The sequence below is a fragment of the Ruditapes philippinarum genome, unplaced genomic scaffold, assembly GCF_026571515.1.
Source record: "Ruditapes philippinarum isolate M1 unplaced genomic scaffold, ASM2657151v2 ctg264_1_1_1_1, whole genome shotgun sequence".
Taxonomy (NCBI): domain Eukaryota; kingdom Metazoa; phylum Mollusca; class Bivalvia; order Venerida; family Veneridae; genus Ruditapes; species Ruditapes philippinarum.
Genome location: NW_026860475.1, coordinates 127,541 through 144,933, shown reverse-complemented (window position 1 = coordinate 144,933; position 17,393 = coordinate 127,541). Strand labels below are relative to the sequence as shown.

General features: G+C 33.4%; 1 protein-coding gene across 1 annotated transcript; it reads right to left on the bottom strand.

Moving 5' to 3' along the window:
- Nucleotides 1-5,798: 5,798 nt before the first annotated feature.
- LOC132760226 (intermediate filament protein ifa-4-like) lies at nucleotides 5,799-13,542 on the bottom strand. The gene is made up of 5 exons (XM_060752161.1): nucleotides 13,380-13,542; nucleotides 12,676-12,815; nucleotides 11,597-11,698; nucleotides 6,470-6,586; nucleotides 5,799-5,974 (listed from the first exon to the last, which is right to left on the bottom strand). Exons 1-5 carry the CDS (start codon nucleotides 13,426-13,428, stop codon nucleotides 5,936-5,938), a joined length of 447 nt encoding a protein of 148 aa, XP_060608144.1. The 5' UTR covers nucleotides 13,429-13,542; the 3' UTR covers nucleotides 5,799-5,935.
- Nucleotides 13,543-17,393: the final 3,851 nt, after the last annotated feature.

Below are 17,393 nucleotides of genomic sequence, written 5' to 3'. Positions count from 1 at the left end.
ATACCCTTTGTACAATTATAGTTTGACCAGAGTAAGACATTTTTTAAACATTACAATCTGAATGAATATCATATGCATTTAGGAGGAAAAAGCAAGCATAAATGATCATAAGAATAAATGTGTTGATAGTATATAGACCTTCCATTTAGGGGCCTATGTTCAGAAAACTACAGAATTTGAAACGGAAGTGATGTAAATATCAATCTAGGTTATAAAATGACGTAATTTGAAATATTTAAAATAAGATTATTAAACGCAAGGGAATGAGCGTCTTTTCACTAACTTTCAGCACTCAATGAATTCTCATTACATTTTCATTTCAAGCATGCAATCATTTCTTTCATGTAGCCTCGTTTCAACTAACATGAACGCGTTTATTCCCCGGCGCCATATTGTTACGCCATTGCACGCGCTAGATTACGTCACAAAACGCTATCATGTTGAACGAATGAATTGAGCGTGAAGTTATATTCGACGTTTGATAGTTTTCTTACAAATTAGTCTGTAAGATAGTTTTATTTTATATGAGATCTTATTGCCGTTTTATCCCTTACTTGAAATTAAAGTCCACGTAGTGTCACTTCCGGAAATAGTATAAATCTAAATTTGAATTCTAATTTTATTTGAATAGAAAGGTGCATTATATCTAAATCTATGTAAGTTTACTTAAAACACGTTATACTTAGTACTAATTTCATTAGTAATAAAGATTTTCATTAAAAAAACAACAACAACAACAAAAATGTCTAATCGTTTGAATGTGAAAGGTGTCAAGGCATTTATTTTTGACTAAGATTAATGGACAGAGAGAGAAAGTTCTAACATTTCAACTAAATCCTGATTGTAATTTATATGTAATAATTTTGAAATAGATAATGTTTAAACCAAATGACTGTAGAGTCCTTTTACTTTTAGAATATTCAGTTACACGTGCTATATAATAGCTTCACGAAATATCACTGTATAGTCTGTAAAACTGACTCTATTATGTGAAACAATACAAAAGTACATAATCCAATAATTTTTATTATCAAATATCTTAAGTGGTTGTTTTTTTTATTATTTTTTTTCTAAAATTTTTAAGAATTTCATGTCTAAATCAAACCTTATTTCCGAAAATAATCAATTCTTTAGAGTTCTGATTACATATGGATAAACCAAACAAGAATATCTTTCATAAACTATGCTCAATACAATGCAATTCAATACAATACAATACAATACAATACAATACAATACAATACAATACAATGTACAATACAATTCAATACAATACAATGTACAATACAATACAATGTACAATACAACACAATGCAATGCAATACAATACAATACAATACAATACACAACACAATATAATGTACAATACAATACAATACAATACAATACAATACACAGCACAATACAATACAATAAAATGTACAATATGATACAATATAATATTATCTCGGTCTCACAAGGAACGTATAATTCATGCTCTGGCCTCTACAAGTATATTGGACATACAATTTACATATAATAAAAGCATGAAACAAGTTTCAGTTAAAAAAAGAATGCTTCAAAATTGGTTTATATGAAAGCCATAAAAGCAAATGACGATTACACTTATTACTATTTTGTTACAGAACATTTTATTTTGTTTAATATTGTTTTAATATTTATGTGTGTTAAATAACAGATAACCTTTTCAAAAACCGACCATAAGATTATAGAAACAATACAATTTTACTGTTGATAAATTATATAAGAATATTTCAAAAGATAATTGAAATATAAAAAAAATATATTTTTAAAAATGAAGAGTACAACTGGATTTTTTCTTGCAAGATCTGTTCACCATTTAGTGAAGGCCTGGGTCAATAAATTGATTTCAAAAATTTAGATCAATCCCTCGCTAATCCGTTTTTTGATCAGAGTGGAAAAAATAGTTTAATTCTGCAAAGTTGCCCTTTAAATGAAAAAGCGTTTAAACGTCTTTGATTCAGATCGGGTAAAGAAATATATATTTCTTATCTTTTAACATATAATTTCCAGTTTTAAGTGCCCCAGTTGATCTTAAGTTCTTTTTAACATAAATACAAATGAAAATCATAAAACATATTTATTAAATTTGCATCTTTATTAAAAAGAACACCGTCAACACCCTGATTCCAATGTTTAACACAAAAAGTTGAAAACGCACACAAGTTGAAATATTTATGTTAGTTATTTTAAAATGAAAACATTAAAACATAAGATTTTTCATTTTTATCACTATTAAAACATATGTAAGTATAATATCTTTTTTTATATAACATTACAATATAATGTCCCATAAAGCCACGGACCACCGGTGTTTTCCGCGTGCATTTAACCTTTCAACAGCCCACTTGAAAAGGCATTCGTCTTAGCACATTTAACTCCAAGCTTAATCGCTTTATCTTAAAAAATTCCAAACAAGACGTCAACATTAAAGTAAACACATCGGAACGGGACCTGAGCGTTTCTAAATAATACATTTTGTATCTTGTATAAAATCTGTGATGATCCAAAGTTTTTGTTGTGTATCGGGACACCAGTCGTCTTGCCGACATCCTGCACATAAATTTCATGGGTTTGGACTTGGTAAAGTGTAAGATGTGAGTTTGATTTTCGTCGGATGGTTGGTCTTGGTAATAACAAGAATTAGTCACAAATCGTACAACCATTACTCTTGTCTGTATATGCTTTGTTTATTCAATTCTTTTGAAATGATTACATATAATGTTGACAGACAGCAGGAACAATTTGAATTTTTTTATTGACATTTGACAAACTGTTGCATATCATAATCTGAATAACTTTACTTAGCTCTGAGATGATGAGTTACAAAAATTACATATATATACAAAATGCATAACACGTTACTAGAAATGTATGTGTGCCTGTCGGTCTGTACGTACACCTGTCCGGGACACATTCAAGACTGCATAATAGACAGTTCCGCTGTAATCACAATGTATGTGACATATTGTTCTGTTTCATCAGACTAGATTTACGGTTATAAAGAAAAACAACAAACAACAATAACAACAATCAACCTGAAATAATAAAGGAAACCCGCATAAGCTATATTCATAAGCACGTCAAATTACAACTTGAACAACTTCGGTTAGAATATTTTGTTTTGTTTCTTATATATCTACGTATATTGAACATTTAAGTGTACATTTTTTTTCTTTGCCGTCTCTTATATCAGCCGAATTACTTAAATCATATAAAATGTATATGAAAAACAACAACAACAACAAACACTTTTACTTATTATGACAACTGAGAGAAAACGGAAAATTGTTAAAGAAATGAGAATATTTCATAACTAGGAAGTATTTTATAACCAATACAATGTACTTTTCATGTTCGTTTGTCTTTAACCCCCCCATTTGCATTATTTTAATATGCACATGAAATAATTTGAAAATGAAAACAATTTTGCTTCCTACTTTTTATGGTCAGTGTACTTGTTACTGTGTGGTACTCATTATTTATATACAGTTTTTCCCCGAAATTTGCACTAATAACGGTTCCTTTAAAATACCGCTGGCATTTTGTTTGAGAAATTTATGAAAATTCAGTGGTATGGTAACAATAACACACACTCTTTCCAAATCTCCTTTTTTAATCACAAAATTTATGGTACATGAGAAAAGTATGTAAAAAAACGCTTTCTTCGTTGAACATTTTTTTTTATCTAAGTGTAATTTTAAATTATTTTACAAAAATAGAATTAAAAAAAAGAAATGTTTTGCACCTTCATTGAAAAGATAAGGATCACAGGGAAGTCCCAGAGCTCCGTGAAGAGGTACCACTTCAGTACAACACCGCCAGTTTATGGGCTTATCAGCTGAATCGCTCGTATCGTTCTATCAACTGTAGACCATGATAAGAAAGATCAAAATGATAACATCATTCATAGCGTGCTCCTAACTCGCAGCTGCTTTAATTATTTCGTTTTATTAACAAGTTGTGTCACTTTACGCAACAGGGTGTCGTGACTTTACGAAATCATATTTCAAACGAACTCTTTTAACTTAAATTTTGTTTTTCTTTCTATTTTTTATTTTCTTGGAAAAAAAGTTAAATTGATGGTCCGTCTGTAGAAAGGTTTTTAGTGGGGGAGGAATGCTTTGAAGTTAGAATAAAATGGATGTTTAGACAGTAAGTTGGACAGTTTATGTCATATTTAACAGTTTCTTTAAAGGTTCTATGGATAATGAAGAAATAATGGCGACTTCTTTTTACATGTTTACTTAAAGCACTATTTTTACCCGATTTTTTTTTACTTATAACTTTGAATTTTGTATATTACATGAATTGTAAAAGCCAAGAAACAAATTATTTACGGATATATTAGATGCAAATTAAGGTACAAGTTGTACTAGTACATTATAAGGAATAAGAATATTTCACGTAATATAAAAAACAGGGAATCAAACGAACGAATGGACCGAAACGAAAATCAAATTAATCGAACCAAATAAAGTCAAATCAAAAGAAAAGAAAAAAATCATTTAGCCCTCAGTGTCTCTTGCTTTTGAAAAAAAGTACAATTTCTTGAAGGTGCTTTATATTACGATTGCAAAAACGAAAACTTTTGACTGCATTAGTTTTAGGCTTCATAACTAGAAAATCGTGGCTGCTGCCCGAAATTTTTTTTGTGAAATGGTGAAGAAATTTTATTCCCTAAAACTAATCGAAGAACTCTTGTAAATACATATTATGAGGCATGGTCGTGGCCCCAGAATAGATCGAACCCACGATCTTTTGATTGAGAGTAAGACAACGACAATGTCACCCTTTCAACACCTCTTATAGTTTGATAATTTGTTGCAGACTGTGATTGTTGGTTTGTTCAATTCTAGGCGGTGCCAAACCAGAAACCTAAGACTAGTTTATTTTATTTAGAAATTATTATGACATACTTAAGCACATATTTGGAAGCACTCGCGTGGTTCGTGCATTACATACAAAAGCCATTCCTTTCCTTTAAAGACGGATATAAACTCTTATATAAAGACAAAAAAAAGAAATGAAGTGTACAGCATTCCATTCGGCAACTAAAGGGATGTAACTCCAATAAACAGTGGTTCAGAGAAAACCTAAGTTATCCCTAATTTTTAAGGATATAATGTGAAAGTGAATTTACAAACACTGAGACCTTCCATGCCCTAGGATTTTTAAACTAGTACGTTTAGAAATGCAAATAAAAGATAAATATCTCAATTAATTGGCCTTGAGCATTATTTAAACATTATATTATTTTAATAGAACGCGTTTTTGAGCTTTGCTGAACATGGTCAAAGGGGAGTAATGAATGAATGAAATGCATTATTGGAAGCAAAGGTTACGCCCCTTAGACAATGCTAGTGGATGGGACGGTGGTTGGATTTTTTTTTGGGGGGGGGGGGGGTATCTACTACGGTAAATATCTTTTCATGAATTTATTCAATTTTACGTTATTCTACAATACTGTAATAAAACATAGTAAATAACAAAATTTATGTTTCCAAGAGTGAGACGGAGGTTATAAGTTTGTTTGTTTGTCACATCGACACAGTATAGGTCATTTGGCGACGTTCCAGCTTTACTGGTGGATGAAGACCTCAAGTGCCCCTCCGTGCATTATTTCAGGCACGAACGGGCACCTGAGTAGAAGCACTGACGTTCCGTAAGCTAGCTGGATAGCTTCCTCACATGAAAGAATCCAAAGTCCCTGTCGGGATTCGAACCCACAGCGGTGAGGGGCCAGTGGAGGTTATAAGCAAAGAACAAAACGTGTATTAGGTACATAAATTTATTTAATTAGAATTTAATATATGAAATAAGATTACACAAGTAGTCATTCTTGCAATGTTCGTAAGTATTTATTTCCTGTCTTTTTTAACTAAATAAAAACCAACACTGTGTTGAATGTGACTCACGATGTTGCCGTGCCAACAATATGACTAGCCTTCAGCTGAAATAATAAATAAATAAATAAATAAATAAATAAATAAATAAATAAATAAATAAATAAATAAATAAATACCATGTTATAAGAATGGAATTAGAATATTATGATAGACTTTAATTTGTACGAAAGGTGTGTTTGATAGAATCATCGTTAATTAATATAAAATGGCTCTATAAAGTTGACCGGGTTAATTCCTATCCGTACTGACGTGAAATCAAGAGTTATTGCAACAAGACATACGTGTTTTAATATTGTTAAGCAAATTTTAAATTCAAAAGAACAATATTTTAAATTATCCTAAAGAGAATGTTAATCTTCATTTCAATGTGGCTTTGTTTCATATATGACTCTTTTTGAAAAAAAAAATCAGATTCAAAGAACATACTATATTAAACTTAAATACATCTGAATCTTGAATTAAAGTTACAGTAAATTTGTGCTATTTAAAAACACAATTTTATATTGAATTATATGAAAATAATTGTAGAGGTAACTTACGTCATCATCTTTATCATAGAGGTATGTTTTGACTTCACTTCCGGTTCCCCACGTGTATACATCAGTGGCAACAAAATCAGTTGCTGTAGCATTTTCGGACCATTTGTTAGCAACGATCTGAAATTCACCGTGTTGAAAAGTTCATATCCTTCTACATTTTCAAAATTAACCCCCAATACAACGAAATGCCATGGAATTGTTTTTCAGTGAATATATATACAATAAGGAAAACAAAAAGCATTATTTTTAAAGAGGTCCATAGTAGCAGTAGCAATTGTAAACAATACCATCTTGGTTTTAGGAAATTTGTTAAGAAACTATCTGTGAGAAACTTCATCAATATCAAAATGGATTCGTACATTTGATATCTTCAACTCAGTCAGAAAAGCAATGTCACCAACTTTGTGCCTCGTTTATTTTAAACAACAGTAGTACATCTGATTCCATGTATGGCTACTTTGGTACCATATATTGAAGAATTGGTATCATATAATGTGATAATCAACTTATATATTCCTACTTCGGTTCCATACATTGATAAATTGGTTTCATATATTGTCAAATGAATTAATATATTAATAATTTGGTTTCATATAAGGATATCTAGTTCCATAAATGACTACTTTGGTACAATATATTGAAGAATTCGTATCATATTGAGAAAATAAAATTATATATTGCTACCTTGATTTCATACACTGACGGTATGGTTTCATATATTGTAACTGTGGATTAATATAATGGCTTCCAGTTTCTAAATGGTTTGGTCAAGACATTTAAGCTTATGGTTTTTATTCAAAACCTCTTAACAGTGACCACATGGAACTTAACATTTGTTTTTTTTAAAGCCACACTTTAACATAAAGTGACAATATATTCAGTTTCTCATTGTCAAGACGGGTTGAATTAGTAAAATATTTCAATAGTCAATAGATTTGTAATTATAATGGTAAGTGACCAGTAATTGATAATGAAAATGTTAACGATACAATATACGATACTACCTAAATTATAGAAAGACTGCCATGTAGGAGCACATTTGTCTCGGAGCACATTTGTCTTACGTAAGACAAATGCGGTCGCATTTGTCCCACATGAGACAAATGGGACCTCAAATGTCTACCCCAAAAAACTCATTTGTGTGACAAATGTGCTCCGATCAAGTTTTTTAAGGGACAAGAAAGCACATTTGTCTCATGTTTTTTAAGGGACAAGAAAGCACATTTGTCTCATGTCATTTTTTATGAATTATTTGTCACATTATTCCCACGGCAGAAATTCTTTTTTTAGAATCGAGGTTCGTCGTTTTACCTCATGTCAAGTGTAATCATCAATAGGTTTGCTTATGCTTTCTTTATGAAAACCTAATGTGAACTATTAATCATAATATCTCGAATTCAAGTATTTGATTGGCTTAACCTGAATGCGTACACTAAATCCCGTTCACGATGGTACAATGGTGACAGCGCGATGGCACGATGGTACGTTGATGAAAACGCGATGGTGCGATGGTGAAAACATAATGGTACGAACGTGAAACAACGACTGTACGATGGTGAAACAACGATTGTACGATGGTGAAACAACGAAGGTTCGATGGTGAAATCGTAATAGTACTATGGTTAAAGACGATGTTACGATGGTGAAAATACGATGGTAATAATAATAATAATAATAATAATATCTTTATTTAAAGAAGGTTACACATTAAGAACATACAATAACAATCATATATATCTTATTTCCAAAGTGGCCTTCTGAAAAAGAAAACAACAACAACAACAACAACAACAACAACAACAACAGGACATTCATAGGTAGAAAAATGAATGTATAATATGTAATTTTTAGAATAATACAACTCATATACTTTCGACAGGCACTCAACAATTTTTGTTTAAACATATATGTATATTGCATCATTTGTTCGTTCGTTCATTCGTTCGTTCATATATTTATTCAATCATTCATTCACTCACTCATTCATTCATTTGAACATCAAGATATGCTTTGTATTTTTCTTTAAAACATTTAAGGTTATTAACATTACGAATATTTAAAGGTATATTGTTCCAAATGTTCATGCCATAATAAGAAAATGTGTCTTTAATATAATTTGTTTTAGGTCTTGTCCATTTAATACAATATCTTTCCGTGACCTAGATTTTAAGTTATATATTTTGTTGTCGGATAAAGTCATCAGTTCTGTCATATACGTCGGTGCCATGTTATTTAAAGTTTTAAAAACAAGCACCGCCGTGTGGTATTTACATCTGTCAAGGAACGGTAACCAATTAAGAGTTTCGAATAGATTTGTTGACGGAGATCTTTGAGGTTGCTGTAAAATGATTTTAGCAATTCGTTTTTGTAACTTACAAACATTACGATATGATGAAACTGCGATGGCATGATGATGAAAACGCGATATTATTTTCTCTATCGTGTCATCGTATCATCGTGATTTAACCATCGTGCCATCGTGTTTTAATCATCGTACCATCGTACCGTCTCAATTTCACCTTTGTACCATTGTGCATAGCTGTTCAGGGAGACAAAAATGTTACTTATGTCCAAACGAACACCGTAATCGGTTGATATTGAATGATACAATATCGTGACTCGTTTCGCATCTCGCCGAAATCTCGCGTCTCGCTTCGCATCTCGTTCGTCGACGCGAGGCAAGAAATTGATTCCAGGTCATATACCGCTAAGTAGTATTCAATTTATAGTCTACATAAAATCACTTAAAGGCCCATTATGCCTGAGAAATGCTTTTATTTGTATTCCTCAAAAGCTTTGTATTTTTGGTATATTTTTATAGCTCCAAAAAGTTACTCATTGGCTAATTACCTGAAACATTTTTTCAACTGCTGCTTTTTTGCAGTACAGTTGAAGTGATTTAGAATAATGTAATGAAGTCAAAATACCACTTTGTTTACTTTTTGCTACTTTTATGACGCATTATTTCACATTTATCGCGAATTTCTTTAGGTTACAAGCATCTAACTTCCTCAGAAATCATTATTTGAATATTAATAAATTCATACTTGCTCTATCTAAAGAAGTAAAAATCTATTCATTTCTGAAATCTTGTGGTAGGGATACTTCGACATTGCGAGATCTCGTGTTACAATATCGTGCCTCGCTTCGTGTCTCATCGGAATGTCTCGTCTCGCCCGATTCTGAGTGGCCCGATATTCTATAATTATGGCATTACCCGGATTATTTTAGGAACTCATGCACGTTGTAAGTGCTTTTTCAACGGCGGATCTGAAAGCCGTAATTTTTACATACATACATTTTTTATTAAAATAAAAAACGTGTGTAATGGTCTTCTTATTTTCTTCCATTGATCATTTAAGGGCCTCCGTGGCCGAGTGATTTCAAAAAACCACTTGTCCCTAACCGCTGTAGGTTCGATATATACACGGGGCGTCGAACTATTCATGCGAGGTTCCCGGTCAGGGTCCAAATCCGGAATACATATCCGCGTGCGCACGTCATAAATATCGCGTGCGCACGTAATAGTGTCGCGTGGCCACGTTAAAGCTATCGTGTACGCACGTAATAAATTAGAAAATTGTATGTCCCCTTTATGCCACCGTAGATACTACCTTGTTTTTGCTTAGAGTATTTCTAGTGCCATAAATCATTTATAAAACTTTAAGCATTGAAAACAAACGTATCACAATTAATAACGATTAGAATAGACTTGCTGCATATGTATTTAGGTTCTGGATGCTGCACTTGTAGAAATTTTCATTGTGACATGCAGAACGGGGAAATTCTTTAATTTAATATAGGACTCCTATGCAGAGGCAGGAAGTTTTTGACTGACCGGAAATGACCTTAAAACGGTATTATAAATACAGAAAACACAGAACAATGGCTGGTAGCCGGTATACAGGTGGACATAATTAATACCTTTTAAGAATTTTATGGAAAAATGTGAGACAAATGTGCTTCGAGTGTCCTTTCTTTTGTGTGTCGAACACATCTGTCTCATTTCCAATTTGTCGCAAATATGAATGTTTACGAACACATCGGTCACACTTCGTGAGACAAATGTGCTCCGAGACAAATGTGCTCCTACACTGCCACGTTCTTTACAAGAATTGAGCGCGAATGACACATTTTGAAGATATTTATAGAAATTTCTGATGGTCACGTGGATTATTATTTTTTTTTCATCGTAAAATATAAAATTGAACACATTTATGACAGAATGTCAAATTATTATTTTTATTACTGACCATTTACACCTGCATGGACATAATTTCACTTTAATGTTTGAATTTGAATAAAGGCGTTTAAAGCAGCATGCCTTCAGATTTATGCTATTTTTTAAATGAAAATTTTCAAAATGTATTAAAAGTAAAATATTGTCATGCAAACAAAGAAAGTTATTTACAAATTGCAAACGGCACTTAAAATCCATGTAAATTACCAAAAATAGGTCAGAAAATGCAGTAATAGCTAATACTGCGTTAGTCACGCAATAGAAATATGGTGATATATACAATGTACTGCAAAATCAGTTACTGTTTGCATAATTATAGAATGAATGTAAATTATTTCTTGAATTTTGAATATGTTTACTTTTCTTTGAATCTTAGTTCCTTTTTCTCAAGTTTGATTTTCGTGAAATATTTTGGCTCGTCTGGAGGCATGTAGCTTTAAAGTGGATTGGTTTATAGTGGGAACATTTTCTGTAATTATTTCAAGTATTGATAAAAAAAACAATAGAAATGTATCATTTGGATATACTTATAAAATGTTGCTTGAAAAACTTGTCGGTGAAGTGATGTGAAATTTACATTTATATCATGAATTATAATATTTTGGTCTAGAACATTTTATTATCCGCAATATAAATATCTGAAATACCCTATCATGTATCTCACACTAGGTATAATTCTTCGTTTGTTATAATGTCTACTACTAAATACTAGAGACATTATTTATTGTATTACAGATCTACTTTTATAGACCAATTTACTTTAAAATTATGTTTTCCATTTATGACACATGTACTGTTAAGACAACGGAACAGACACGGAAGTGAATCAAGTAAGCTTCGAGATTTCTACATAAATATGTTAACAATGTATATCGGGAAATGATTACCTTTCTCTTATGATGTGGAGCGATGGAACAAAATTCAAACATGTATGGTTCACGAAGGCGACCGTCAATCTTCTGTTGTATTTTCCAGCCATTCAGATATTCCTGTTAAATAAAAAAATAATGAAACAATTATCATGACTGTCGTCTACGGTGGCATAAAGGTGACATGTTTGTGTTTTCACTTATCTCGTGCGCATGAGATACTATGTCGTGGCCACGAGATAGTTAAGTCGTGGTATCGAGATAATATGTCGAGGCCACGAGTTACTAAGTCGTGGCCAAGAGATAATTAAGTCGTGGGCATGAGATGCTATATCGTGGGCACGAGATGCTATGTCGTGGCCACGAGATACTATGTCTTGGCCACGAGTAACTAAATCGTAGGCACTAGATAAATAAGTCGTGGGAACGAGATACTATGTCGTGGCCACGAGTTACTAAGTCATGGGCACGAGATAATTTAGTCGTGGGAACGAGATACTATGTCGTGGCCACGAGTTACTAAGTTACGAGTTACTATAGAACATGTCTAGTTAATTAGGAAAATTCATATAAATGGTGTAATCTGATTGGTTATTTATTTCGTTCCCAAGACTTCGTATCTCGTGGCCACGACATAGTGTCTCGTGCGCACGAGATAAATAAAAACACAAAACTGTGACTAGTCGTCTGCTGAAACTTTGTGTATTTGTAACAAATTACCATTTGTTATAAGAAAATTGCAAAATTACTACTGAGAAATCGTGCATATTAAGTAATCTAAAATAGGTTATCATTTTGTCCTAGAAATTATTTATATTTTCACTACCATATAATAATCTTCTAGACAGATTTATGTGGTCTAGACTGGTTTATAAAGTCGTCCGGTAAGCTCAATAGGTAGAGCGTTTGACTGTGAATCGGGCGACATGGGCTCGATTCCCGAACGGTGCAGTGATTGATCACGTTATTACTGGTTAACTTGACGGCCTGCCAGGAACGATGCGGTGACTGAACTGTGCACTGGTAAATTCAATGTTGCTTACTGCCGTGATCTGGAGTGAAAACTACCAACATCACCAATATATAAATATACTTACCCTCTCATCCGAGATATTTTCCAGAATTATAAATTCACCTTCAGGTTGAATACCGGCTATCACAAACGGTCCCTGTGATGATGACTCCACATAGATACTGGACCAGTACAAGCTATCCTCACGTTTCACGTGTCTTCCAACTTTGCAATAATAAAAATAAACATGATTGAAAAAAAATAACCCACAAGGATTGTCTGGCGATTTGGATCGTTTTCAATTTATTTATTTTCTAATGAAATATTTTTGGTTGGTATAAAAGTGATAACTTTCTAGAGGCACTACTCAGATTTACTTGACCACAGGTGCCCCTCGGGCTACACGAGCGGGCACCAGAGAAGGACCACATACCGCACGTGGGGTATCTTCCTAATAATTATGAGATAATCCAAAGTCCCTGGTAAGATTTGAACCCAAAAAGAAGACATAAAGTACATGTAATATGAAACTTGCCGATAAGAATATTTACTTCTAGTACATGTATTACGTCATATACACTCGGTTAACTCCGTTTCTTACCTATCTAATATTTCCAATGTAAATATCTGAACTTATTTTTTTAATGTCTATCTAAAACGAATCGAATTATGCCGATGTACAAGCTTGTAAAAGAATTATTACTTAAATGCCTTACAATATGCGTCCTAGAATTATTCCCTATAATCCAGATCTACTTCTAGAATATACAAAACAATTGCATTATTTACCCCCATACGGAACAATCACCAACAGGGAAACAATAATTCGCAGGTACATCGCTCTTAAATAAATAATGCGCCAACTCGCATCCAAAATACGTATTTAAAAATGATACAAATCACAGCTTTTGAAGTCACGTGATACTTTAATCGAATTATAAAAGAAACATCTGTGCGTTTTCAGGTTAAGATTTCCATTTTTCGTATCAATAGCCTCCAAGATGTTGCATGTTTTTGTTACATGAATTAGACAACATGGATATATGTATGTAAACATATCTTATCTTTTGTTTAAGCCTACACATGTCACACACGTTTTCAAGCATGTTTCAAGAAAAATCGAAGGAACAAAAAACATATAATATTCTTTTCGTTCAAATACTGAATAAAATGTATATAAAAATAATGCTACTGAATATCGTATATTAAATAATTAACCCTATCAACGTTAAATGTATTAAATAGACTTGTTCATCAAAAACAGTCATCAATCTTAAGAATTATTTTATAATTAATATTGAATTAATAGCGAGCAGTGCAGACTATGATCAGGTGGTGGTGGTGGTGGTAGTTTTCACTCCGGATCACGGCATTAAGCCACATTGAATTTACCAGAGCACTGTAGGAGCACATTTGTCTCGGAGCACATTTGTCTCACGAAGTGTGACCGATGTGTTCGTTAACATTCATATTTGCGACAAATTGGAAATGAGACAGATGTGTTCGACACACAATAGAAAGGACACTCGAAGCACATTTGTCTCACAGTTTTTCATAAAATTCTTAAAAGGTAATAACCAGCCATTGTTCTGTGTTTTCTGTTTTTATAATACCGTTTTTAAGTGACTTCCAGTTAGTCAAAAACTTCCTTAAAAAATATCCCTGTTCTGCATGTCATAATGAAAATTTCTACAAGTGCAGCATCAATACCTAAACACATATGCAGCAAGTCTATTCTTATCGTTATTAGTGATACGTTTATATTAAATGCTTAAAGTTTTATAAATGATTTATGGCACTAGAAATATTCTTAGCAAAACAAGGTAGTATCTACGGTGGCATAAAGGGGACATAGAATTTTCTTATTAATTACGTGCGCACGCGATAGCTATTACATGCGCACGCGGATCTGTATTCCGCATTTGGAACCTGACCGGGATCCTCGCATGAATAGTTCGACGCCCCGTGTATGTGTCGAACCTACAGCGGTTAGGGGCTTGTGGTTTTTTTAATCACTCGGCCACGGAGGCCCTTAAATGATCTATGGAAGAAAATAAGAAGACATTTACACACGTATTTTGTTTTCATCAGAAATATATGTAGAAAAAATAGTCATTTTCCAAGAATTGCGGCTTTCAGATCCGCCATTGAAAAAAGCACTTACAACGCATGAGTTTCTAAAATAATCCGGGTGATGCCATAATTAAGGAATATCGGGCCACTCAGAATCGGGCGAGACGCGACTTTTCAATGAGACAAGAAGCGAGGCACGATATTGTAACACGAGATCTCGCAATGTCGAAGTATCCCGTACCACGAGATTTCAGAAATGAATAATTTTTTACTTCTTTAGATAGGGCAAGTATGAATTTATTAGTATTCTGAGGTAGTTAGATGCTTGTAACCCAAATAAATGACCCGATAAATGTGAAATGATGTGATATAAAAGTAGCAAATTGTAAACATAGTAATTGATAAATCACTTCAAGTGTACAAACTGCAAAAAAGCAGCAGATGAAAAAATGCTTCAGGTAATTAGCCAATGAGAACCTTTTTGGAGCTATAAATGTATACCAAAAAATAAAAAGCTTTTAAGGAATACAAATAAAAGCATTTCTCAGGCATAATGGGCCTTTAAGTGATTCTATGTAGACTATAAAGGGAATACTACTTAGCGGTATATGACCTGGAATCAATTTCTTGTCTCACGTCGACGAACGAGATGCGAAGCGAGACGCGAGATTTCGGCGAGATGCGAAACGAGTTACGATATAATATCATTCAATATCAACCGATTACGGTGTTCTGTTTGGACATAAGTAACATTTTTGTCTCCCTGGACAGCTATGCACAATGGTACAAAGGTGAAATTGAGATGGTACGATGGTATGATGATTAAAACACGATGGCACGATGGTGAAATCACGATGATGCGCTGTCACGATTGAGAAAAACATATTGCGTTTTCATCATCATCCAATCGCAGTTTCATCATATCGTATCACCGTATTTTCATCATCGTAACACCGTCTTTCACCATAGTACCATCACGTTTTCATCATCGAGCCTTCGTTGTTTCACAATCGTACACTCGCTTTTTCACCATCGTACCGTTGTGTTTTCACCATCGCACTATCGTGTTTTCATCAACGTACCATCGTGCCATCGCGCTGTCACCATTGTACCATCGTGAACGGGATTTAGTATGTTTCAGTGTACGCCTTTAGGTTAAGCCAATCAATTTCTTGAATTAGAGATATTATAATTAATATTTACTTTAGGTTTTCATAAAGAAAGCATAAGCAAACCTATTGATGATTACAATTGACATGAGGTAATACGGCGAACCTCGATTGTAAAAAAGAATTTCTGCCGTGGGGAAATATGTGACAAATAATTCATAAAAATGACATGAGACAAATGTGCTTTCTTATCCCTTAAAAACACATGAGACAAATGTGCTTTCTTGTCCCTTAAAAAACTTGATCGGAGCACATTTGTCACACAAATAAGTTTTTTGGGGTAGATATTTGAGGTCCCATTTGTCTCATGTGGGACAGATGCGACCGCATCGGTCTTACGTAAGACAAATGTGCTCCGAGACAAATGTGCTCCTACAGAGCACAGTTCAGCCACCGAGTCCTTCCTGGGCAGACTGTCAAGCAGTTTACCAGTATTAGTTGCCTTCACTTTCGCAAGTAACTGAAACTTCTGCACATGCAAGAGCAAAGGTACAGTGCGAATGACCGAAGAAAGGATTTCATGATCAATCACAACGAAAGTGACCAGCGCCGTCCGGGAATCGAACCCGGGTCGCCCGATTTATCACGTGGCACTGACGTATCGGCTTTTAAAGTCTGCAGTGAAGAATCAGTTGTCAACAGCAGCAAGATAAGGTTCGGAATATTTTCCCCATCAATACGGTTCAATTAGTATAATAACCAAAGGTGTATTCCACATGTAATGAGTATTTGTAATTGAGGCTTAATTTCGATAATTTTTCTAATATTATAAAGTTATCGTAAAACACTTATGCAATTAATGTATTAAATATTATAATCTAACAATCATAATAAAATCGGTTGTTTCATTGCGCTTCTCTAAGATACATGTACAATTTTATATTCGAGCAAAGTCATAACAAATATGGCGGCGCCTTCGGTACCATTGTACTTAGTTAAATTAGGCCAATCAATAAGGGCCAACAGTGCCCCAGAACTCCTTATTCTTTTTTTCTCAACAGCTCTTTCGCTTAACTGTCCTGTTAAAATTTCTAAATAGTTACTCACTGGCCAGGTGCATGAACCACCTTTTGCTTCTGTTGCTTCTTTGGCAATTATTACAATTATAGTGCTTTATTATCTTGTATGGAAGTCAAAATACTACTTTGTTTACATTTTGCGACTTTTGTGACAAATAGTTTCACATTCAGCGCTAGTTTCTTCAGATGATAAGCATCTAACATACCCTAAAAGCGTTATTTGAACGTTATAAAACTCATATTTGCCATTTCTATAGAAAGAAAGAATTAGTCATTTCTGAGGCATGTTGTACCTATTTAAGTATGGAAGTATATCTGTCATAATTTTAGAAGGTGCTATGTTTGCCAGTTAGCACTCATTCAGAATACCATGGTTCCTCGGGGACGTTGTTGCTCAGTTAGTTCATTTTAATGAAGCACCATCCGCACGTTCAGGCACAAAAAGTTGCTTTCGCTATCGAGTACGGACTAAGAACATATCACCAATCATGTTCCTGCAGGTTTAATTTTGAAGTGGTGATTATTTATCCAGAGTATTAGCA